The sequence below is a fragment of the Rattus norvegicus genome, chromosome 1, assembly GCF_036323735.1.
Source record: "Rattus norvegicus strain BN/NHsdMcwi chromosome 1, GRCr8, whole genome shotgun sequence".
NCBI classification, from domain to species: Eukaryota; Metazoa; Chordata; class Mammalia; order Rodentia; family Muridae; genus Rattus; species Rattus norvegicus.
Window position 1 is genome coordinate 224,519,130 of NC_086019.1, and position 27,250 is coordinate 224,546,379.

General features: G+C 38.7%; 1 protein-coding gene across 4 annotated transcripts in view; it reads right to left on the reverse strand.

The window, feature by feature from the left end:
• The window catches only part of Pcsk5 (proprotein convertase subtilisin/kexin type 5), a 430,528-nt gene that overhangs the window by 255,307 nt on the left and 147,971 nt on the right, over window positions 1–27,250 (reverse strand). For all 4 annotated transcript variants that reach the window (XM_039109729.2, XM_039109692.2, XM_063264264.1 and 1 more), the window contains exons 6-7: window positions 11,809–11,897; window positions 10,114–10,286 (exon numbers count right to left, since the gene is read on the reverse strand). In XM_039109729.2, coding sequence (XP_038965657.1) covers window positions 10,114–10,286; window positions 11,809–11,897 — 262 coding nt within the window. The remainder of the gene's footprint in view (window positions 1–10,113; window positions 10,287–11,808; window positions 11,898–27,250) is intronic.

A 27,250-nucleotide genomic window follows, 5' to 3' on the forward strand; every position in this document is an offset into this window, starting at 1 on the left:
CCACATGATGTTTAATCTGTACTGACAACTTGACAGAATTTATAGCCACCATAGAGCACACATCTGTAGATGTCTATAATGGTATTTCCAGAAAGATTTACCAAGCAAACGGGGGCCACTCTGAATATTGGTGGAACCGTCCAATGGCTTGGGTCTTCCAGTGAAGGAATGGCAGAGAGCGGAGCATCGGCATTTGTCTTTCAGTTACTGAAACATGAATTCAGTGTTCCCTGCTGCTGCTGCTTCTGATTCCTGAGCCACGACTGCCCTACCCTCAAACCGTGAGCCTAAATAAACCTTTTCCAAGTTCTTGTCATTGAAATGAGGAAAGTAATTAACAGGAAGAATTTAGAATGTTTGCCAACTGATTTAATTACATAAATACTAACACTTCCTTAAAACTGTAAGCAAGACGACAAAGAATATTTGAACATTTTACATAGATAAGGTTACCATAGATTTGTGCTCTTTTCCTTAAAAAATGTATAGATAAGACTCATTAATCAAAATTTGACACTTATGCCTAAGGTAATACTATGATAATTATAGCATTTAAAACCACACGAATATTTGTGGAAAAGACACTTTTGTTTTATGAATGGAAGACATTAGGTTGATTGCACTTGAGAAGTCACTTCTTAGTTTTTATAAATTACACACAGAATCTCACACAGTATTTATAGCCAAATCCTCAGGCAAAATTTTAATAATGGGCCCAGCTAAAGTAAATTTTTATTAAGTCATGCCAAATCTAAATATGCTCCTTTGTCTGACTTTGTTCATCCATATATCTTTTCACAGTTTTACAACATTCAACAACTAATGCAGCAGCAATATGTCACTTATTAAAGTATAAATTGTCATCAATCCTACAATCTATCCCTCCATGGTGGAATCAGTTAATTTTATTATGATTACCATTGTTGCTTTTATTAAAGAAGGATATTAAGCCTCTTTGCTCAGTTTGCTGGACACATGCTTTTAATTTAAGGGCTTCAAAAACGTGCATGTGTGACTTTTGCATCTTCAATTGACAACATGTGGCAGTAGAAGGCCTGTGCGTTCACCCAACATTCTGTATATCTTCTCTACCTGTGTTAATTTTCTCAGAAGAAGAAAGAGTAACTAAAGAACTGGACCCCTGGATACTACAGTGCCCCAATGGAACTAGTGTTATTTCCAACAGGATGGTAACCACCAACAACTTTGAGTCCCCTCACTCTCATTCCCTATCCTTGACACCAGATCTGTTCCGAGTTTGTTGGAGGCTCTGATGACCTTTCCAAACCAACAAGCGAACCAAAACTCAGAAAGAAAGTTGCCCTGAACTTGAAAATTTACTTACAGATGAAGTGACAGATAAAACTTGTTACTTAAAAATAATACCTTTTGCTTTTCATTATTATTTCATGAGTGCATACATGAAATGCACTTACTTGTGAGTCACAGCTTCTTAACAGGGAAGCTGGAACTTGAACTCTGGTTCTGTGGAAGTGTTTTAATGGTGAGTCATCTCTCCATCCCACGAAAACGCTGTAAAATGTGGTCCTAAGGACTCACAGTGAGCTACATGAGCACAATAGGGGTGGGGTGGAAGACAGATGCCAAATCAATGCTAAGCACATAGTGGGTCTTTAAGTAAGCTTTCTTGGGTAAAGCAAGACAACCATGAGATAAGCTTTCCTGAATATAGAAAAGATCCCATTACAATTTCTTGCTCATTTTCTAGAGAACATAATTGAGCATACATGTCAGGAAATGCTGTCAACGTGTCAGACATCTGCTAGTAAGTACCAACTACACAAGTCTTATTAAACTTTAATAATCAAAAGTGGACAAGATGGCTTCCAGGCAAGTAGGCTTCAACAGTGTGTGGTGTGTTTTCTGCACTCTCTTACCAGGTTCTGTAAGAAAAGTGCAGTTTGGGAGTCAGTCTATACTTTATTTAGACAGCCCCTCATCCTTACATAGAGACTTTCCCTGAGATGAGAGCTATGTACTATTCATCCTCCTTTGAAACCTAGGAAAACGCTGAGCATGGTGGATCGCACAGATAAACAGAGCCCATTAGAGAAAACTCTGCACCGTCAGCCTCTTATTCTGCCGCTTAACTCAGTGTCGTTGATATCTGAAAACTGCGGTCACTTCTTTTATGAATTCATTTTTCCTATTTTGGATTGGCTAAAAATTTGAAGGCACAATTGTGTCTTTGGGTACCATTTGCCAAGGATCTGGGTCAAGGCTACTTAAGGGCAAATGGTGACAGGGTGATTCTTACACTGTTCTTTAAAAAGATGACATGTAAAGTTTCTGCTCTGTAAGTGCTGGCAAAACTATGAGAAACCCCATGTGCCCTGCTAAAAGCTTAGTGTTTCTTGTCAGTCATGGGAGGCAGTGATGAATTTTAAAGGGAAAAGAAGATAATCCATGCATATACTTCCTCAATGACAGCGTCCATGCAGAATTGAAGGCTGAAGCTTTGACGGGATGTTTTTGGAAGCATCCGGTTGACAAGTCTGTGCAAGAGATGTTCTAATTGTGAGAACAAGGGAGAATTCGATAGCTCTCAGCAATGTCTACCAGAAAATGGCTTGAGAGATGATGATGATGATGATGATGATGCCACAGTTTTAAGAACACAGGGTGCATTAAAGACCACAGCACGTCAAAAAATGCATTAATAGTATGACCTGAATTAACCAAGTCAGTTCTAGTCCTATGGTTATGACAGCAAAGATCCAATATGTTTATCTGAATTTTAAAACAATAGCTCCAGACAATCTAAAATGAAATTAAGTGAAATCAATTTTTAAAATGTAAAATTTAAACAACAATTTTCAGGGTTGTTGTTGAGTGTGGTGATACACGCCTGGAAGGTCAGCACATGCAAAGCTGAATAAGGAAGACTTGGTTTGAAGTGAGTTTAGCCTGGGGTACATGATAAAACCCCATGGGAAGAAGGGATGGAAGAAAAAGGAGGTAGAGAGGAAGGAATGGCAGAGGAAAAAGAAAAGATTCTATAGGGTTAAATTGAAAATCTTGATTAAAGTTAAACTTTGAGAGACCTCAGAGCCTTTAAAGTCACCAAAGGCACCACAAAATAAATGATAACTCTTGTGTACATGGCAGAACAAAACGAAACAAAAGCTGGTTGATGCCCACCTTGTTGTATTTTGAGTTTTATGAAGTTAGTGGCTTTTGGAGAAAACTTGAGCAAACATTCTATTGGTATTTTCTTCTCTTATACAGACCATTCATTAATATCATCTGAAGGCTCCCGCAGGATCAGTCAGTAATCTCGAATTGATTAAACCTACGAGTGTTGGACCATGCAGACTCTTACAGTATTTTACGTGATTAGGCAGCAGGTCATCTTTATTGCCTTGCTCATTTTGGGTGTGAATCTGATGAAGATTTATGATGTTCCCAGATTTGGCATTGTGTCAGGAACTGTGCAGAGTGTTTTACAGACATTACAATATGATCTTGTAAGGGAACTGCTAGCATTTAGCTCCATTGAATGAATGAACAAATTGTTCCTACAGGTTAATTTTAACATGGATGAGGTAAACATGAAAGGTACTAGAGCCCACATTTTCCAATCAGAGAGTCTGCATTCAGACTCTGGGTTCTTTAACCACTATGGTTTATTATGCATGTTTAACAGCTTAGGTTAATTATACATGGTCGAAGCAAGGCAAGTGTTGTTTTTTTTGAGCAAAGATAGCAAAGTAGCATGGAAGTCATCCGTGAGCTCCTCAATCATTCTTTCTTTTTTCACTAAATCCTTCCTTTGAATATTTTTGCACACAATACAGGATGTAGTCTGACTCTATAGACCTTTATGGAGGAGAAATCATAAGATGAACAAGTAAAATACCACAGATTTTTAAAGGGTCCGGGGGCTAGGGTATACAGGAAGAGCAAGCTGTATGCCCTGCTAGGACAAGTTAGATGAAAGCTTGGAGGTCTGGGTATGTGGAGGTCAATGAACAAAGCAGCCTTGCCCCAGTGTTCCTGGGGGAATGAGAGCTTCTCATGCAGTGGCTCCAAGAGATAATGAAAACAGGACCTAGGAGAAGACAGGTTTAGGAAAAGTCACAAGGAATTTCAATCTTAGGGGAAAGGAGAAATGGGGTCAGACAAAGGAAGGGAATATAAAGTAAGAAGAGAGAGATTCATCAGCTATTCTATTTAATTTATTTTTATGTTCTTTATATGTATGGATGTTTGGCCTGTATGCAGCATGGCTGTGAACCACTTGTATGGCCTGATGTCTGTACAGGTCAAAAGAAGACTCTGGATCCCCTGGTACAGATGGCTGTGAGCGGCCATGTGGGTGCTTGGAATTTGAACCTGGAACCTCTGGAAGAGCAATCAGTGCTCTTATCTACCGGAGTAACTGCTCCATCCCTACAAATCCTTCCTAAGGTATGAGAACTAACCATCTGAATGTGTATTTGCAAACAGAGGCGAGATTGAGGAAGGGTCAGATGCGTCAGAGAAGACAGAATAGGAACAAGAAGCTCAACTTACTAGCGTGTGTTGAGGTGAGCGTTCTGACTTTGATAGCTTTGTTTTCGCTAATGTAAGGTTGGAATAGTGCCCGCCTCACACGATTACTGTCTAGATTAAAAGTTAGTAGCTCATTCTGGTCTCAGATGAGTGACAGCAGTGAACAAATCAGCCAAAATATTAAAATTTCATGTTATCATTGTCATCACCATCATCACATCCTTCCTCCTCCTCACCTTCATCCTGTTACATTCCCATTCATTGACTATAGTCCAAATTATATGACTCCAAAAATTACACCAATTTTACAGCTTCTTGACATCAAATAAAACACAATCCTGAGAGAGAGGGAGAGCGAGAGCAAGTTGTCAACTATGATACGGTTTGTTTAACACAGTTTCTCTGATACAATTTTGGCACATTAATTCTAAAGGGGCTATAATAAATTGAATCAATTCTGATTTTGCTAAAGTATTTGAAAGCACTGCTCCATCCCACTGATTCAAATGTTTTCCTTACAGTAAATAAATGGGGAGCATTTTGAAATTCAATACTTGGTATGTTTCTGATTAGTAAGCAGCAAAAATGGACATGATCAATACTTGGAAGCCCTAAGCAAAAAGTATTTATTTCCTCTGTGAATAGATTTCTCGATACATGTGCCTCCTTCTCTTCTGCTTGATATTTCTGGTGGTCTGGCTTCATAGTCTTCAGGCTTCCCTGGACCACTGTAATCTCACACCCTCAACCCCCATAATTCATCCCCACTGATGGCATATCTACAGGGCGCTGGTCCTATTTCAACCTCCAGTGGCTTTCTGTAAGAGGATGGAAAATATGAACCCTCTCTGTGATGTAGAAAACCATGTTGAGCTGGTCTCCAACTATCCCACCTTTCTACTGCTTTCTGCTCACATTATTTCTAAGGCCCAAAGTATTCTTCTGTCCTAGAAATACACCGCAAACCTTTTGCTATTCAGGCAAACCTTTTGCATCTTGAAAAAAAAAACCTTTCCTGTTCAGGCTTTTTGGTGCTCCCTCTGCACAGAATCCTCCTCTACCAGGTCTTCACATTACCAGATTACCCTTTATGTTTGCAGACACTCCCTCCTCTAAGGGAATTGTCTCCCCTTCCCCTAGAAAGTAGTGATGCCCCTTCCAGCTACCAGCTGTATGCCATTCACTACATGTATCTCAGTTGAAATATTCTTGTGGATTCCCTGCTTGTGTTTTGCGTAGGTGATGGGGTATGCAAACTATTCAATCTACCCAATAGCAACTTGAAACGTTGACTGGTACACTCACAGCTGTCTAGAGAACATCCTTTGGAAAAATAAACAATTTGAGGCTGAATACACAGGCAACAGACATACACACACACACACACACATACACTCTCACACATGGGCACGCACACACACAGAATCACAGTAAAATTGCAGATGACTTAAGTTGGACGCACTCATTTTCTTAGAGCAAGAGGAATTGATGGTGCAGACAGACAGAGGAGGAACAAGGCAAATGACGTTAGTAACAGAGCTCAGAGAATCTGTGCTCGTCTCTTTCATGTTATTTCTAATCTACCTCAAAAAGTAACCCGATGGAGTCATCTAGAATTCTGCAACATGGACACAATCCATTTGTAAAGCATGAGGGACTAAGGACAAAAATAAACAGTACTTTTGAAGAAGATATCTTTTGCCTAGGAAGTTTTTACTGAGTGCTTACTATATTCAGCCAGTGCATTAATGACTTTATGTGGATTATTTTGTTATAAATTCTCTGCGAGTGACCAGTATCTTATCACACCATTTTAGAAAAGGAAATGGAAGCAAGATATTTGATTTAATTGGAGTCATAAGTAAATGAGAAATAGTAGACTGGACTTTAGCTTAACTTGAAAGCTTCACTATGCTAAACACAGGAAAATACTATCCAATCAATTTTGCCTCATTTCAATGGTTTATTGCTGTCATTTTATATTGAGATGGGAGACAGACCAGAAGAGAAATCTTCCCTTTTAAGAGTTACTGCTTTTGCTACTACTTCAACTCTAAAAGTTAATGGTTCATCTTAAAACTAAAGTCCTTTTTGTTCAGATTAAATGCCCAGAAGATCTTTAAAGGAATGTTCAATAAATCACGCTGTTTTTACTCTTTTGGTTTTTGGGTGCTTGGTATTGAACCTAGGGCCTCATGTATGCTAAGTACATGCTTGACTACAGAGCTTTATCCCAGACCTTAAATTATGCTTCTGCAAAACTCCAAAAATTTTGTAACAAATAAAACCAATGAGCCCTATTTCTATGGGCTGCATTAGAACAGTGCCCATGGGATCCTGCAGGGATTCAATGTGATTCTCAGTTGGCAGGTAAATGTGGTTAAGGGTAGAGAAAGATGCACTCAGCAATCAATCACTGAATACTAGGGTAGGGAAGTCAATTATTCACTGCTCCTTAATATACTTTTGGCATAGCAGCAATCCACTGAACTGAGATCGGGACCCCCGTTGAAGGAATCAGAGAAAGGTCTGGAAGAGCTTGAAGGGGCTCGAGACCTCATATGAACAACAATGCCAACCAACCAGAGCTTCCCAGGACTAAGCCACTACCCAAAGACTGACCCTGGGCTCCAACCACATAGGTAGCAATGAATAGCCTAGTAAGAGTACCAGTGGAAGGGGAAGCCCTTGGTCCTGCCAAGGCTGAACCCCCAGTGAATGTGATTGTTGGGGGGAGGGTGGTAATGGGGGGAGGATGGGGAGGGGAACACCAATAGAGAAGGGGAAGGGGAGGGGTTAGGGGGATGTTGGCCCGGAAACCGGGAAGGGGAATAATAATCGAAATGTAAATAAGAAATACTCAAGTTAATAAAGATAAATAAAAAAAAGAATTGCCTTACAGCCAATAACGGGACAGGGAGACAGAGGCAGGATTTTTGTTTGTGGCAGCAATGGACAGAGGGATAGAGGGAGAAGTGGAGAATTGCCATGGCTCTTGGAGCAAGAGAGATGAGATTTAAGAGCTGCATGAGAGAAATCATCCAACAATGTAGGTGGAAAGAGAATGCAGCCCTATGGGAGGGGCAGGCGGTGCCCAGAAAGTAACAGGGCAGCAAAGATGAAAGAAATATAGATTTAGAAATTATTTAGCCAGGGATACCAGAGGGGAGTGTGTGAAAGCTGCAGGGAATTTTAAAGTGCCCTGCTATTGAGATAGGAAGGCCTATTAAAAATATCTCGAGAATCTAGAGAGATCTTGCAGGGGCATGGAGGTACAGTGTGTGTGACCTGCTGCTATCCACAGCAGTTAACTAATTCACTGCTACATATGTTAAGTTGAGCAGCAGGAATGCACTCATGGATAAAACAAGACACATGATGTAAGGAAGTTTTGTCGACAATGTTCTAGCCAAAAGATACAATAGAGTGAATAAATGACTCAAGAAAGTAAGAAGGAGGAGTATCCCAAACTCAGAGAGTCTAGAGGCAAGGAGGAAGATCATTCTGGCATAATCAGCATTCACTCTCATGGCATGTGCAATACCATGCTTCCATTAGTTTTGCAACTTTCAGAGAAATCCTCAAATAAAAAAATATACTTTTGGCATACGACTTATCACAATAAAAGGTCATTTTTTTGCAATTGAAACAGGTTTAATGTTTTCACATCATTTATTTCTAAATAGTCCCATGTGTCTGAATGGGTTTTCATATGATCTGTTTATAAACCCAACTTTAAAAAGCAAACACTTTTTACAATCAAAATGCCGCATTTTTATCTGTTTTAAGCATTAAAATTCCAGTTAATTTCTATTGAGCTATGGACTCTAGTAAAAATAAATTTTAAAACATTTTTTGGTACCTTATTACTTACTTACATGCCTGTTAGTCAGTTAGCAAAACTACTTATTAGACTTGGGCATTCTTTATCTGAATGTGTATAATCACAGGGCTCTGTGCATTACTAATAAAGGATTTTAATATTGTTGAGAAATTCCAGGTTGCTCCTTTTTATGAGCGCATTGCATTCATAATTGGAAGATTTGAACTAAACTCAAATGGCCTTTTTATTGATGGCACACTGGGCAACAACAGTAATTTGTAGTCAACAGTTTTGGCAATGAATCAGCAGCCGGATTATATTCACTTGGTATTAAGCACTTTGAAGGAGATTCTAAACAATGGGTTACAATATTATCTATCTGTTAAAAGTATACAAAAGGACCTGAATATGGACAGAACTAGAAATGAAAATGTCTTCATTAAACCTAAACTTTTTCTTTTGTCGAAAGTGTTTATAAAGCAAGTGTGAGTTTTCTCCCACAAATGCATTTCAGAACAAGATGGCTTAGTTCAGGCTGTTGCTAAAAATCTAACCCAGGGCCACAAAAATATGCAAGATTCACTATAATTTTTATTCCTGCTCAAACATGTTAATCAACTGAATGATGCATCCCACTGTTGCAAATCTGGGATGAATCTATGAAAACATTGTGGTTGGTATCATTTGTAGTTAAATCAATTTGATGCAACAAACATTTCCAGAATGTTCACTAGAATTCAATACATACTCTTAGTTTTGTAAAATCCATAAATATGCATAAATTGCGTGCTCTGCTCTCTTGGGACTTTCACTTTTGTGAGGAAAATAAACCCAGAACAATCTCTGATACAAAACACAAATATGATTTGGCTTTTACTAAGCACCAGGAAGGCTATCAAAAGCAGTGAGCTCAGAGTCGGGGACTAATGATAATTCATTCCAGTTTGGGCTTGGAGAGGCTTCTGGGAAAAGGGAACTTTTCAGTAGAGGGCTGAAGGACTTGGGTCAGGGCAGGGAAAACATGAACAAGGATAATGAACAAGAGTGGAGGGTGCATGTGTGACAATGTAGAGAAAGATGAGGAAGGCAAGGATATTAGGGCCAGATCAATGATAACATTCAGGGAGCATATGTCCTTTATGTAACTCAAAGGTCTATTCATTAGCAGAATGAAAGCCACTTCTATTAACAAAGCCCCCCCCCTTTCTACAAATTTTAGCATCCTTACTTTCATTTAATTTAAGACACTTTAAAATCTGTAATTTGAAACTGGCATTCTATTACAATAGATTATGAAGTTAGGTGTTCTAGGGATAGTGGACATCGACTCTTCAGTAACATCAAATAAAATGGTAAGTTGCTTGATTAGAGGGATCTGGGGGTGACAGAAAGACAATATTGTCTCTGGACAGAAGTTAACTAAGTGGCACAAAGGGGACTTTAGAAGGACTGTGCCAGGTGATCCACCAATATCAAAGGGAAAGTGGGAATATCCACTCAATGGGATTACCCAGGAACTTGCTTCTCAAAGTAGCACTTGTACATATTAATTACTGGATGTCCTCTGTGTGTCTCTGAACATCCAATTACACTGTTCATGGCAGAGGAAATACTAACTCTAAGTTTGTTTGTAGAGTAGAAACAACCTATGATGCCAATGTTCAAGACTTCTCGCCAGTGACCACTCAGGCTTCAGAAATTCTTTAGCCTGAATGATGCCAAGCCTACAAGCTCTGCATATGACATTCTTTGACCCAGAAGCTTTGAAAACCTACCATTCTCACACCATTCTCAAAGGCTTGCCGGGTGAGGGGAGCTGGCCCATCCACGGTCTTGCCATCATCATCTGGGCCCCAGCTGGCACTGTAGATGTGTACATGCTGTGGGTTATAGCTGACAGACTTTGCCTCCACCATGTCGGTGACATCACCATCCAGCATTCTCACACCTTCAAAGCAGAAAGGAGCAAGCTAGTTACTTATCTCCAGTAGATGATGCTGACACAGTCCACTTAGGCAACTTGGGTGAAGAAAGAATATATAAAAGATTTTTAAAAATATTCATTCATTCATTCATTCATTCATTCATTCATTTATAATGTGCATAAGTATGTCAGCCTGGGTTTATGTGTAATGTGTGAAAGAATCCTCAGAGACCAGAAGAGGGCACTGAGTCTCCTGGAATTAGAGTTTCAAGAAGTTGCGAGCTACCATGTGGGTGCTGGGAACAGTATACAAACAGTAGGCACCGCTGACCATCTCTCTCATCCCAGTACAGTTTTACCAACAGTTCCTTGAGCATTTTCCTGCAAAAAGGTACCTTACACTTTGTAGACGCTTTCTTGGGGAGAAAGGAGGTTTCATTATATATAAAAGATGAAAATTTTGCTTGAAAAATACTTTGTCTTTTTTTTAACTGAATGTTCCAAATCTTGCTTTGACAAAGATACTCACGTAATCCAACATCCTAAATTTCTCTACATTAAATAACTTGGGCTCATAGTTGTGGAAATCTTCTAACCTTAGCAGTTTTATAAAAGCTGCAATTGCCAAGTTAGCTTGGTCTCATTTCCTATGTAACCCATAATCTTAGACCCATGTCAACTTAACTGTATTTCTTTGTTGCCAAGTTATTTACAAGTCAAATAATGGATAAAAATAAATTTAACATTTCAAATAACTCTCAAAAAGTTTTAACAATACTTAGTTATTAATCTTCATTTAAACACATTCCTACCAGATAGAAATCCAGTATTAATCCTATTCTTCAAAAAGTCACTAATATACTGGGAAATAAATTATGTGTCCAATGGCAACTTTTCCTTTTTATTTTGTATTTTGGCAATATACAACAATAATGCAACTTCATTTAGTAAAAGAAAAAACTTGCATTCATAAAATATCACTGAGAATTGTATTATTTTATTTTTAATATGTGCATATCTATGTATCTATCTATCATTGTATGTATATAGGTGTGCATGTATGTATATATATGTATGCATGTATATATGTATTTACACATATGCACACATACATGCATAATCTGGACTCATGGCAACAGTGTCACTATATTCTGGGATGATAAGAGATTTTAGCATTTAGCATTCTAGTTACAATTAAAAGTCATCTTTAAAAGCTTAGGCACTATATATAGAAACAGGACCCAGGTACCAATTCTGAGTTAGTACAGACATCCACAGAATACATTTCTATGATTATTACTGGGCAACATTCACCCCTAATCCCAGCAAGTCTGTTTAGAAAAACTGTATTTGTGACACATTCGGGATCTTGTAGTAAGTGTACATTATTGTTCTGACAAAGCGTCTTTCACTTGAGTATTGTGCTGTCATCCGTAGTTGTGCCTTGTCATGCATAGAAGCACTGGTTTGAAAAGGATTCTGAAAAGCCGTTCAGTTGGCCAAGAGCTTCCTGGCTCCTGTGTATATCCCTGGAAGTGCCCCATACCTCCGATTTTGGCGTTGAAAGCGATTCCAACGGTGCAGTGAGAGTTGTTCGCAGTGGCTGCCACTTCTCCGGCACAGCGGGTCCCATGCCTGAAGCAGAACAGACACAGTTTCTAAAGTAAGATTCTCCATTCTCACCAGCTCTATGTGTCACTGCAAAAGTGGTGAAGAAAGCATCCAGCTGTGGGTGTTTCAAGAACTTCCTACCCAAGCAGCACTAAAACTTGTCTGTGGCAAATTATTTAGCACTTCATCATGTGATTTTTGGGTTGTAATTCTGAAGATACTTATTTTTGATATCTTGCTATTCTAAGTAGAAAATCACCCTGGAGGCTGAAAATGAACCATACAACTTGTTGGGAACTGTTTTGTATTTTTTAATAGTCAGCCACCTGTCAGGCTATATGTCTAACATGTGGCTACAGAAATATCGTCTGTATCATCTTCTTCTATAGTGACTACTGTCCGCTTTTTAAAACTGTACAGTTAAATACAGATCAAGCATCTGCAACAAAAATATTGTCGAAAGTGTGATGTGCTATTTAGTTGCAAAAATATTGCATAAAATAAATACCTTAGTTTCAAACCAATTGCATGTGAATTACTGAGGCATTTGAAGACAGTTCATTTGTTCGATTTCCACTTCTTACAGTTCTTAAAATGAGGTCATTACAGAAAAAAAAAGGTTTGATTCAATCTTTTTTTTAAGATTTATTTTATTTATATGAGTACACTGTAGCTGTCTTCAGACACACCAGAAGAGGGCATCGAATCCCATTACAGATGGTTGTGAGCCACCATGTGGTTGCTGGGAATTGAACTCAGGACCTTTGGAAGAGCAGTCAGTGCTCTTAACCACTGAGCCATCTCTCCAGCCCTCAATCTTTTTTTTTTTTTTAATAAGAATTCCTTGCCACTTTTTGCCACATCAATGCTCTTTGGTCAGAAAAAACTTGTGGCTGAAGCAAAGGTGTTGTTTGGAGGAAAATAGATATATCAAGAGATTATCACACAGAGTGGATCAAGTTAGCCTCAAAAAGACACATACTACATGCTTTCATTTGTGTCTCCTAGATGACATACACGTGCACAAACCATGCATGTATAGCTTCCATGACAAGGAAACTTAAGGAGTGGGAGGGGGAACATGGAGGGTATACACTCAAATATATACTTGAAGAAAAAATGTCCTTATAAGGCCCATAACTGTGTACAATTAATATAATATGTGAATATAAAAATCTTCTGGCTGAAAGATCTTCCATCACCTTGTCCGAGAGCAGCACAGGAGGTTCAAGTATAAAGAAGAAACTAAGTGTTTAGATGTCCTGGAGTAGAATAGTAAGAGAGCTGAGGTCCCTTGAGGTGTGTGTGTGTGTGTGTGTGTGTGTGTGTGTGTGTGTGTGTGTGTGTGCGCGCGCGTGCGTGCGCGTGACGTGTCTGGTGCTCATTTCTGTCTCCATTTTAAAGGTGAGAACACCCAGAGGGATTTGAGATATAAGGACATCTGTGGAAAGAGAAGACACCCCCGGCCACCGTCAAGTTACTAGCTCTCAATCTTTGAAATTAACTCCACTGTTTCTTAATTTATATTACATCTGCTAGGTCCTTCTTGTCATTCGATCCAATTAATGTTTCTCCTACTATAAACAAATGATAGGCATATAGTCATGATTACTAAAAGAGACATTTCATACTGCTCTTTTCACCAAATAAGGTCATATATATATTTCTATATAAATATTAATCTGGATATGTTAGTGCCAGCTAACACACTGGATTATTTCTTATGTGGCAGTATAAATAACATGTGATTTTGTATTTATTTGGCTGTATGAATACACACACACATGCACAAAATTAACTTAAAAATCTTTTCATCCCAGAATGTTACCCAGGCTTTTACTTATATAAACAAGAATATGAACACAATTTTGAGCATGTATATTATTAACCAACTGAACATAAGTTATAAAAAGTAGAATTACTGGACCAAAGAGTACAGTGGATAGAAATTGATAACCTTCCAAGATAATGTAACTATGCTACATGGAAACACACCATTAATGTTGGTGTAGGGTTGTGGAGACAGCTCAGTTAGTAAAGTGTTAGGTATGCAAGCAAAGAACCTGAGATCAGATCCCTAGAACCAATGTTAAAACGTCAGTGGTACTAGAATGTGTCTGTAAGACACATCTCTGGAGACTGCAGCCAGACATTCTGAATGAATCCATACATTCTGCTCCCAGAGAGAGATGGTCTCAAAATATCAGGTGGAAAGATGTGGAAGAAGATACTCAACATCTACTGAGGCTACACACACACACACACACACACACACACACACACACACACACTCACACACACACTCACACACACACACTCACACAGACACACACACACTGAGCCTATACACATACACACACACAGAGCCTACACGCACAAGCACACGCACACACACACACTCACACACACACACTCACACAGACACACACTGAGCCTATACACATACACACACAGAGCCTACACGCACACTCACACTCACACACACACACTCACACTGAGCCTATACACATACACACACACACAGCCTACACACACAAGCACACGCACACACACACATGCACATGCACACACATACACCAGCATGCCATTTGGGACATCTTTGAGATTACTCAGTCACTAATTCTAGATGTTTTATGAACAGCTTTTCTGAGGCTTTGGTTCAAATGTCTCACACTGCCTTTCCTGTTATTTCTGTTATAAAAAGGTTTCCAAGTTTCAGATTTGTTGTTTTCACTGAAGGAAATTTTAGGTTGCCACACTCAGTTATTATGGACTCATAATTATCCTTCCCTACTAGTATTTTTATTTTTTGTGTGTTTACTTTCTCTGTCTCTCTGTCTCTCTGTCTCAGACTCTCTCTCTCTCTCTCTCTCTCTCTCTCTCTCTCTCTCTCTCTCTCTCTCCGTGTTGTGTGTATGTATGTATGTGTGTGTGTATGTATGTATATATGTATGTATGTATGTATGTATGTATGCATGTGTGTGTATGTGTGTTTGTATGAGTTGGCTATATGTATGTCATGTGCAGAGGTTAGGAACGAAGGTGGTATTCATTTTTTCCACCTAATTTTATGAAGGTTCCTGGGATTGAACTCAGGTCTACAGTCTTAGGCATCAAGACATCAAATGACTCTATAGTTTTTAAGAACTAACAGTGCTTGGAATCACACCTGTAATTCATACTCTTCACTCTTGCTCATAGTAAAAACGAGTCTTACTATGTAACCCTGGCTGTCCTGGAACTTGCTATGTAGACCAGTCTGGCCTTGAACATACTGGCTCCCCTCCCACTGTATCTCTAGCCCTGGGATTAAAGGCATGTGTTATATTTTTGCTTCAAAAGAAAATTGTTCATTTCAAGAGTTACAGCTAATATTCACATAAAGTGAAGTAGTGGTGATTTAAATATTAGATGCCTTCACTATGGGAGCTACTGAGTATTATAACACTATATTAAAATATTTGTTTCACTAAGAAGGTTAATAATTATGTACTAAATTTAGCAAATTAGACAGAATTGCAAAGAACATTAGTAAATCCATACCATTAATGGGCTTAACACAGTGAACATATATGAATAATTGGAGAATGTATATGGTACATCATCTTCTGGCACACAGAGCATTTGCTAAAACTAACTGTGAATTTGGTTATTGTTTAAGTCTTGCAAAATTCAGTTTCATAAGAAATCCTTTCACATTGCAAAGAAATTAAGGGTTCAATATTTTTAAAAACTACACATATATACTTTAAATATCAAAATTATATATAATTCATGTATCAGAGGATTAAAAAGGCTGAATTATATACATTTCTATTTAATTAGCACTCAGAATTAGGTAATAGTCAACACAGTGAAATATTTGAACAAGAAACACACAAGAGATTTAGAAGTATGAATAAAAACAACTTATAAATTAAGGTAATATTCAACAAAAGCCCTTTGATCACTCAGACTTAACAATAGCTGGGATCAAGAAAAAATATTAGTTATTTTTTAACTCACATAAGTAATAATTGTTCTTTTAATATTTGTTAGTTTTTCTAATAATTTAAGTGATATAACCAGAGCATGTGAAGGTTACATAGTAAGGCTTGTTCTTTAGTAAAACAAAACAGAGATATCTTTCAATAGAGACTGTGCAGGTTAACTGATTATTGATGAGTTCATGATGTTACTTCCTGTCAGAGTGTTCTCTTACCATGTGGTAATCCTATGAACTTGGTCATAGAAACTGAACAACAGATGTGTAAAGTCATCAATACCGTATCATATTCTTCTTTTCACAACAACACACATTTTAAGAGTGTCTTACCCTGGGTTGTCTGTGTCTCATACCCATGTCTAATTGGCACATGGTCCAAGTAACTCCTGGAGTTTTTACGTCTATCAATTGCCATTCCTGTCATTATCCTGAACAGTGCTTGTTTAAAGTTACAGGCACACTCTTTGCTCCATTTCCCTTTGTAGTGTGTACTCTCAGCTGGCGTCTTTGAGGTCTGGCTCAGAGTTGTTTGTTTGCTTCAGAAGAATGACAGAACTTGTTCGTGAAGGCAAATACATCCATTGAAGAATTCTACCTCACACCTTACAGGTGTCAGTCCAGTGTCTCCCCCGGCTACATCTTCAGGCAGTAAGTCACTGGTCTAGCGAATCTGCTTCTAGTCACTGCAGATTCTTCTTAGAAATATCTTAGAAATGATTCTGCAGGATTCCTAGCTGTTTTCACCAAAGGCTGTTTTTTCATCATTCTTTCCAAGTTTCCCCTTTGGGACAATGAGTTATCAATGTATATACATTTGTATTACTTTCCTGGTTAACCTCTAAGATCTTACAACTCTCTCTTCCTATGTTGCATTCTATATGGCCCTCTCAATTCTCTATTCTACCTCTTTTAATCATCCATGGTGAATTTGCTATTTATTCCATTCAAGGTGGACTCACCTCAATTTCTATTTCACTTTTTAAAGTTAAAAAACAAACTGGTTAGTTGATTGTGATAATCTCCTTCTCTTAATATCTTTTGATACTTCATTATGTGAACATATACATTAAATACAAGGAATATGAAATAGAGAAATCCAGTCAAATTACTATGCTTGCTGCCATGTGATTTTCCAGGCTGCCATTTTCCAGATGTAACTGCTGAATGATCCATCGATGGAGTCACAGTGCTTGTGCTTTTGTCTTTTTGCACCCTCTGAGGCTCATGTGGAAAGTTCAGTCTTCCAAAGAAAATTTAAATTTGTTTCTGCAGCTATTTGGCGGTCAGCCAACACAAGGAATATGAATTACAGGTGTGATTCTAAGCACTGTTAGTTCTTAAAAACTATACAGTCATCTGATTTCTTGTGCCACCTGTTATTTAGAGTGAGAACATCTAATGTACCTACTGGTTCACCTTCTATAGTTCTTTCCTTATTAAGGTGAAGAGGACAATGCCTATGGTTCTATCTTATGTAAGAGTTCTTTTATTATGTGCCTCATTAAATTATACTGTCTTTATCTTCCATCTCTGGGCTTTCTGAATCACATCTCCCACCAGGCTTAGAGCTGGATGATCACTGGAGACAAGCTTGTGCCCAGTCAATGTTATGTATTTGTATCTTCCCATAGAAATTCTCATGGTATCCCACTAGGTTAGCCATCCACAAAATGTTCTTTAGTACCTTCCTGGGAATTTTGGAAGTACCGTACTAGGAGAGAGAATATTGAATGTCTGTTTTCCCACACCATTTAAAAATTGAATAATTAGTTCGTTTCTGCATTTCTCAAATGTAACAAAGGCTGGCACCAATTGCACACATCTTTAATGCACAGAGAATTCTCCATTGACTATTTCCTTACAAGTGTCTTACAAAGACGTCTTTTTATTGTTCTTCTTAATTATATATAAACCACTTTCATGAAATGATGAAATCATCTGTGGTGCACCCCCTCTCTCCTGCTTACTTATGTTTAAAATATCAGTTAGGTAATGTACCATCGCATAATGTCACTGACACAAATGACTAGACTACAGTTAAACAGCCCACGAGCTTCAGATGACAATGATAGCTTCCCCACAAAATGCCAATGACCTTTTTACTTTTAAATCTTATTTAGACTCAGTATTTTGACATGGATTTATAGCAAATCATGGGGGAATCATTATCATCATGGCTGGTTTGAAGTTCAAGTGTGTGAGCAGCAAGCCTCTGAAGAACAGGGTGGGCAGCATCAACAATCAAGTCCGCTAATCACTAACATCAGGAATACAGGTCTGTTTTTCAGATGTAGTTTTATTTAAAGATCAGAATATGTGCATTAGTGTGCTTTTAGTCTAGAAAATATACTCGATATTAAGGTACCACATAGAGAACACCTAATAAGAGCACAGGTAGTGAGGACTCTTTAGTAATTGGGTGTGATTACAACCCTGTGCATATTCATGATTTTACCACATATCATGGTGAAAAATATGAAAAATAATCCAGTTACACACATTATAATGAATTTGTATACTAATGAATTGACATAAAAGAAAGTGGACAAGAAAAAATCAATTGGATATGGACAACCTAACATTTTAAAGGTGTTTCTTAATGTGGCATAGCTCCGATGCTTGGATAGATTCAGGATCCTGGTAATTGTGAAACATTTTGCTATGTAATTTGCCCTCAATAGAAAACTTACACTCAAAATAATGACACAAAAGCCATGTTAATCCTTGCTCTACTTCCCTTTCTTTCTATATTTTATCATCTTCTATCATCAGTTACTTATAAAGATTCAATTCAGGACATTTCTACGGAGCTGTGACACTTCAGGGCATCTACTAATCAATGTAAACACATAAAGCAAAGTGTCGTAGGTGAACAGCTTCCTTCACAGGTTATACAGTATAAGCTGTGATTAGAGGTTGTCATATGCTTCTGTCCCTCCTGTCATGTCCGTTGAGCATGCTGCTAGGGAACCTTCACTCCCATCCATGGGAGTTAGTGGGGTTAGAAACCCTAACTTACAGAAGCTTTCATAGAACTTAAGGTGTGATGTGAGAGAGCTCAGTGATGAACCAGTGATCAGGATGAATGGGGAGTTCTCCCCTTGCACTTGCCATCATGTCTTGTAAAGGAAAAAGTCATCTGTGTAGGAATCTACCTAGCAAAGGCAAGTAGTTAACCGAGTGCTGCCTGCGTCCTTCACTTCCTGCCACAAGTATCTTCAACTGTCCATGCATCCTGCCAATCTCCACCCAAGCTCTTCCCATTGGCCATCTGGCATGTCCATTCTTTCTTGGCTGTATTTGTATGATACAAATCTTAGAGCAAACCATGTATTTCAAAAGCCTTCTTAGAGGGAGATGAGACAGCAAGCAAGAGGGAAGTGTTCTCCAACATACAGTTCAAAAGTGCTGGTCTTCACTCCTCTCGACGTGTGTGATAATACTGTATTCGTATTGTACTCATTTGGAATCTCACATTGTACTTGCCAAATACGTAAAGCAGGCAGGATTTCTCTTATTTTACAAATGAAAATGATTATCCTGGCAGATGGTAAATGGAAGATATGAAACACAGGTGGACAGTAGTTCGGAATGTCCTGAGTGTGTAATTCTGGACTTTCAGGACCTCCCAATGACTTCCACCCTCAGCCCACAATCCTCAGTTTCTGAATGGAGACCAAGATTTCATCATTTGTTTGCCCACAGTCCTACTCCCTGACTGCAGCTAGTGGACATAATTATTTAACAGCATTTTTTTTTAACAACCACATTATCTTAAAACATAGGCCTAGACCTATTGCATTTTCTCATTCTATCCACCATGGCCTACAAAAGTAACTCATTCCTTGTTAACCGAAAGAACATAAAAACATATCCTACCCCACATCTAAAGAATAGTGAAATTGTTTTGTTTCTCAAAACAAACAAACAAACAAACAAACAAACAAACAAAAACCAATGCTTTGCCAGCTTCTGTTTTTTTCCCTCAAACACGTTTCATGGAAAGATAAAGTATAACAGAAACCTCACACAGGCACACATGGATGTGGGCTTCCTCCCTAGCTACCTATTTCCCTCAGCAATCACTACAGTTTATGTCCTGGTATACTATACGCTAATATACACTAGCATACTAACCAGGGCCATGGGACAGGCCCTTGGCTTGGCTGCCTGCTTAATATTCCCGATCTGTACCTGTTATAGTTTTCGGTCCTGTCCTTGGCTGTAAGTAATTGGTCTTCAGTACTTAAGTTGGTGTCTAGGAAGTCAATGGCTCATGGTTGTCTGCATCTTCTTGTGACTCCTTAATGCTCTTCTCTTCCACAGGAGGCTAAGAGGGGTTGGAAGCCTGGTTCTCTAATTTTCCATAACCACTTACAAGAGAGTCCCCTGTAGTGTTCTTAAAAACCAACCTACTATAGCTTTTTAAAACAATTTCAGTGTCTTTTTTCCTTCCGCATAAACAGAGGAGCTGTCCCATGTGCCTCTGTATGCACAGACAGAAGTTCCTCATTCTTGCTGAGTCACTTTAGCTAGGAGTCAACTGGTTTCTCTTAACCATTAGTTGGCTAATGTAGATCTTGAGGACCCAACTTTTCCTTGGAAGATCTAACAGAATGTTCAGCTTTGTCCCATGGATATTTGTGTTACAGAAAAATCATTGTCTCCAACCCAGGAAAGCCTGTGTCTCCCCATTCCTCCTCCTTTTTGTGCACACTCTTTTTTTCGTTTTCATTTTTTGAAGAAGAATCCCACTCTGTAGCCCAGGAAAATCAGTTCTGAACTTCTAAGTCTAGACTCAGAAGACAGAATGCCCCCTTCCTTACATGGCCCTGGAAGTGACAAATCCATAGTTTTTCCCAAGCAAAGTGATACTCTTTCCCAAGTATCACTCTAGAGTTGAGGCATCTTGCCTCCTCCTCCTGATTGCTGAAATCACAAGTATGCGTCACCATACCCACCGATTGAAGTAAACTACTCAGAATTCTTGGTTGTCAATTGCCAAAGCACATGCCAAAAGATACATTATTGAACAATATTAGTCCCTCCCTTACTCCTCCATATTCTCCTATCTTCTTTTGAAATGTTCAACTCTTGTTTTGAAAGTTTGGAATCTAGAAAATTGAATAGTCTGAGGCTTACTATGTTAGCACAGGAGTCTCAGTGAGTGATCATCTGGCCCTCATTTGCCTATGGAAAGTTACTGTGATTGGACTTTCTAGCTTTTCTGTCTGGCATCTAAGAAAAGTATGATACTAAGTAGCAAACAACATTGTTGAAAAAGAAAACTGAATGCTAGTGTAGTCATTTACAGCTATACTTGAAGCATATGTGTGCCTGAGACAAGTTTATGGCCAGTCTAGGCTTATAGCAAGAGGCCATCTCAAAACACTAACATCAAAATCTGGTTCTTGAATTACTGTGAGCAGGACTGTAAACACATGACGAGAAGTCCCTGTCTTGAGCTGCTGAGATAGACTCAGAAAATAGAATGCCTCCTTACTTACATGATCCTGGGACTACAAATTTACAGATTTTTCTCAAGTAAAGTGATTCTCTTTCTCAAGTATCACTTGGCAGGCAGTGTAGTATATCATTAGAGAAAAAAAGTAACTATAGGAACACTAAGAGATTTGGGTAGGACTAGGAAACTAGAGGGGTTGGTGGACTGAGGGCTAGAGGGTTGGAGTGACTGAAGGACTAAGGGGCTAGAGCCTAGGGAGGCTACTGGTGCTAGGGTGCTAAGGGGCTGGGGTGTCTCCAGTGGTAAAGTGCTAGGCACATAAGCAGAAGGGCCCCAGTTTAGCTCCCAAGTACTCAGGTAGAGACACCATGCATGGATGGGATCGGTGTCTGTAATCTCAGAGCTGAGATGGTGAGACACAAGAGGATCCTTGGGGCTTGCTGTCCAGGCTAGCTGAATCAGTGAGCCCCAGGTTCAGTGAGGAACCATGATTCAAAAAGCAAAGTGAAAAGGTGATTAAGGAAGATATCTAACAGCAATTTCTGCCCTACACACACACACACACACAGACACACACACACACACACACACACACACACACGTGCATAAATACATGCGTGCACACAGTCTAAATGTGTTGAAAACTACCATACCAACATGTTATTTGTCTATTATAAGAAAACAAAATTTGCCTCTGGAGCCTTGTGAGCTCTATGAGTTTGACTAATTGAACCTAAGGCCAGTGGCATGATGTTGCTAGTCTTATGCAAATGATTATCAAGTGTTGGGGCACATGCTAATCAAGGTTTAGGAGCAAAATGCTCTAAGAATTTCTGCTCCAGTTGTTCTGGTTTGGGGTTGTTGCCAGTGAAAATGCTCGGTATGCAGACCAAACAACTACCCCTCCTGCTGCCTAGGTTGATTTTCCTATAATTTCGCATTATCATAATTAGAAGAAAATTTCATAATTAGAACTCAGTAATGCATGAAGTATGAGGTGTACGCTGAATGTGTATGCCTAGAGACTGGGAAAGGTCCATAAAGGTAAGGAAAGAAACCAAGCCTGAATCAAATTATGAGTTTCATTTTTTTGCGGTCTTTTTCTATACATTTCCCCCTTCCTCAAATGTTCCCAGAAAGTCACATTATATAAGTACATTTTAAGTAGCAAAATAATACACTAGGGTTCTAGAATGTACTCAAAATATACAATATTTCACCTGTACCAGAACACTGTAAGCAGTTTGCAGCCACTGCTATAATGATGTTACTGAAACAAATGAAACTGCTCCCTTGGCTTCTGTCTAACTAAATTTTCTGCATCACCTATGGTAGTGAGAATCAAACAAGTACTGAAGGGTGTGTTTGTCACTAAGGGTTCAAAGGTGAGAACAACACATGTGACATGATGTAGTGTCAGTGGCTACTCTAGGCCAAGAAATAGACCTGCTTCTATTAGATTTTGCTTCAATTTTTAGATAAATAAATCATTCAATATGTACTGTGAAGTAGGCTAAAAATACCTTTGTTCAAATTCTGTTCAGAGCTGGTGGAAATGGCATTACAAATGTCTGATTTCACCTGGCTGAAAGATTCCTTGTTGATCATGGCTAAGCTGTCCAACTACTGAGGACACAAGTCTTACTTTCCAAGCAGTCATCAATGAGAACATGTGATTATGGTATATTCCTATTTATCTGAAATATGGATAACAGTGGCACTGAGTTGTGGATAAGTGGTTTCTTAGTGTTAACTAAATTGCTTTCTGCAAGACACTTCAGGAACTTCAGGTCTGAGGAGTACCAGAGTCCTCTTTCAACTCAAATATCATGTACTCCTTCCAGCCTAAGGACACCAGAAGAGCACCAGCCTTGAGCCCAGCTCCGGTGCCTTGTGATGTTCATGTCATCGTCACACATATTAGAAGGTTTTCAACATTACAGAAGAACTAACCTAACAGGTAGGACAAACCTCCTTAAAAAAATCCTAATTCCTAGGCTGGAGAGATGGCTCAGAGGTTAAGAGCACTGGCAGTTCTTCCAGAGGATCTGGGTTTGACTTCCAGTATCCACATAAAAATAAATTAATTAAAAAAAATCCTAATTCCTAATCATCAGTTTTGCAATTTGATGTATACAGCACAAAGAACATTTCCTGTAAAAATAGCATAGGAGATAGGCGTTGACTATGATGGTGTTTGTGTACCTGCAAGGACATGAATTGGGAAACATTTTCTGTAATGAGACTGACTTTATGTGGCAACAGGAAGTTTTGCACTTGCTTTTCTTTCTCTTTGCTTTCTGAACATATGAAAATCATCCTTGGATACATATCCTCAGCCCAGTGAACGTCTTTGTTTTCAAGGCCTGGTGGAAATAAAATCAGTCTTCTTAGGGCCCCAAACCATACATGCTTCTACCCTTATAAAAGTCTCTTTTATTGATGCTGAATGCAGAGTTATACAGTTTCCTCACTTCAGTAAATGCCCTGCACAGCCATTGAAATATCAGTGTCTGTGACTGGAGAGAGCATAATCATGAGGGCTGAGGTTCAGAGCCCCTCACCACTTAACAAGTCAGGTGGCAGCAGTCACATCTGAACACCGGCTCTGCTTAGGGAAGACTGCAGGATCTCTGGGGCTTGGTTCTTCTTAGAGAACATTTGAGCCCACGGTAGAGACCCTGCCTCAAAAACAAACAAACAAACAAACAAACAAACAAAAACAAAAAACAAAAAACAGGTAGCGAATGATAGAATATTCTTATTCTGATCTTAGTATACTTGCATAAGTGTGTGTACCTCCCTCCTACAAACATGTATGGATATTATATGTTCACAGATACACAAATACATGTATACACACACCTACACAAAGAATACTCAATATAATACATAATTTACAATTTATATATTAGAAAACCAATGAGGGCTTTAAATATAATTTATCAGATTGTCTCTTATAATTCCTCATATTTAATTTCATTTAGTTTCTACAGTAATCTTGTACTATGTACATATTTTACCTCCAAATTATAAATATGGAAACTGATTTTTTTGAGTTATAGGACTACCCTAAGCTAACACAACTCATTTGTATTGAAAGATCTTGAATTCAGATCTTCTGAAATCAAGTCCTAAGGTTTCCAAAACAATAAAACAAACATTCAAGGTAGAATATGCATGTGTCCCCTGGCTTGTCCACACTTGTTAGGGCCAGAACAAAGTGACGGTTGTTTGAGACCTTTCCTGAGACAAGTACTCTCAGGTGCCCTGACGTTATTATGGTACCATAATCACTGGAGTTTCTAAATAAGGATCTATTCAAGAATAATACTACTAGGCTTTGTGGTAGAGTCAGAGCGTAGCATGTGTGAGAGTCTCCGTTTGTTTCTTCATCGGGGGTGAAAATTAAGGAACAACAACAGAGAAGAACATTCACTTGAGAAGCTGATGATGAGCCTAGCGTCCCTTTCCTTTCCAGTGTGTATCTTCACATCTTCACGAACATACAAACAACATAAGGCAAGGCAAGCCATTCGAATTGCTTAATGAATTTTCATAAGTCATGGCATTTCCTATGTGAGTGCCACAGTATCTGGTAAACACAAACAAAGCTATGTTAAAGGGGGACTCAAAAGGAGAGCTTAGTAGAAGTGGGAGGGAGGTCAGCAAAACTGGCCCCATGACCATGGCCTTGAGAAGGCTTTGCCAATGAAACAATTCCAAATGGTCCTTGGAATAGCTGATAAAGAGCTCCGCAAACTGAGTCTGTTTATGACCCTTTTAAAATTCACATTTCATATTATTTAGCATTCAGAAAAACTACAAGCATGATTCATTTCTGGCTGATGTAAGAGTGCCAATGACTACATGCTGTTAGATAATAAACTACATGCAGTTTCATAATCTCTCTTTTATTTTTCAAATAATGTGCTGCTTTCTCATCTAAGCACTGATTCTGCCTTCAATTTCAGTGGATTCTTTTCTTTGGATTAGCCAATAATTGGATCCAAGGTGATTAGATTTGGTATTGACTGCATCATACAATTGGTCAACTACTGATTGAAAAAATGATTTGGATCCTGCCCTAGGTGAATTAACTACTGATCGCAGCAAAGCTCCGATTAGACTAAGAAGTGACTCAATCAGCCAATAATTGTATCAACCACAGAATGTATCCAAGCACTGATTGGATCAAATGCAGACTGAAGCAGGTTCCTGGCTGTATCCTCTACTGACTGGATCAAAGCAGTTTATTAGAGTCAATACTGAATGGATCAGTCACTGCTCTGTTCTCCAGAGGTGAGATCCACCCCTGGCCAGATCAACCTGTAGATTATATTAGACAATGATTAGCTCTACCACTTTGATTAGAGATGTTGCTGATCACATTAGACACAATCATTCCTGAAGTGGCTCTTCAAACTAGGCAGGTTGTGGCTTAAGATCAGCAGCTCGTTGGTCTCTCTTGAAAAGGCAGAAACAATCATGTGTCAAATCACACTTGTGATGACAATTGGCTTGCTCCTTTGACTTATGTAAGATACTCTATGTAAGTCTCTAGCCACATCCTAAATGCTTTATTCCAGTCCCTAAGAGGCATGAACTTTCTGCACTAAAACAGTTTCCAAAGTGATAATCCCCATACAAACAATGTGACAACGGACAACACCAGGCCCTAAATGATAGGTAGTCATTTAAGGCTTCCCCCAGAGTGCTCATGAAGTTCACTCAGTCTAGCAATTAGGATCAACAATAAGGTGACAAACCACTTGGCCAGGTGTGAGACCACACTTAAAGGACATAGAGGAAGTCAATGTTTGAAAGCAATTATATGTAGTTTTCTTCACTAAAGGAAGAAATGGATACATGGAGAAATTCTTTTATGCCTTCATGAGCAGAAGTGTGTTCATTTCAGGAGCTGGGTTTATTTAGGAACTAGCCTTGTGTTACTTTACAATCTAGTATATAAACAAGTTTAAAAGAAGATTTATACATTAATGGTAGTAAAGTTTTATTACAGTATTCATACCAAATCAACTGCTAATGAGCCATAAAGCAAGACGAAAATCTAATTGTTTTGATGCTTCACCATCTTATGTTAAAGCATTTACTTTAGTATTCTACATTCTTGTTTCTATGGAAGAGTTCTAGAAAACATAGTAGTTATGAACAGTGATCTCACAACTGGAAAATCCTGATGACAAATTAACCAACATTTTACCAAAAGCGAGGAGTTTTTCCAGTCCTCTGACTTCCTTTAATGAGACTTTTCCCCACTAAGGTCGTGAATCATGGAGATCATTAAATTGTCTCCTTTCAACATTGTGAGGATCCCTGTTTCCAATGCACACTCCGTGCACAGCAGGTGGGAATCAGGAAGACCAACCCATGCAGTTAAGCTACAGTGTGAAGGATGGAAAAGCATTAACATTGGTTACTCAGGAGAGAGATGGTTAGACTTCATTTATGTCTGATAGTCACCAGTCAATAGTTCAGTCATAAAATGGTATTATTTTTAAAGAGAGAGAGAAGTGAAATGACTTGGCAAGCATTTTCTTTTCCTCTCCCTCTGCCACTTTAAAATGGAAGAATTCTGGATCCTTGCTGTTAACCAAATGGCATTTACAGCTCTCAGTTGGCATGGGACAGCTGAAAATCTAAAACAAGAAATGCATATTCCATTTCCATTTCCATGGAAACCAGTCACCAACTGGTGAAAATAAGGTAGATCAAATTTTCGAGTAAGGATGTTGAAGTAATCAGTTTTAAAATTTCTTCTTGCGTCAGTACTGACAGAGGGGACTACACTCACGAGCACAGACCTGGCTACCAGCTTCTCTCTGTTTCACGATTGCTTGCAGATCTTCTCAGCTACAAAACAGGTTTTGCACTCATTGATCATACTTTGAAGAACAAATTGCTACA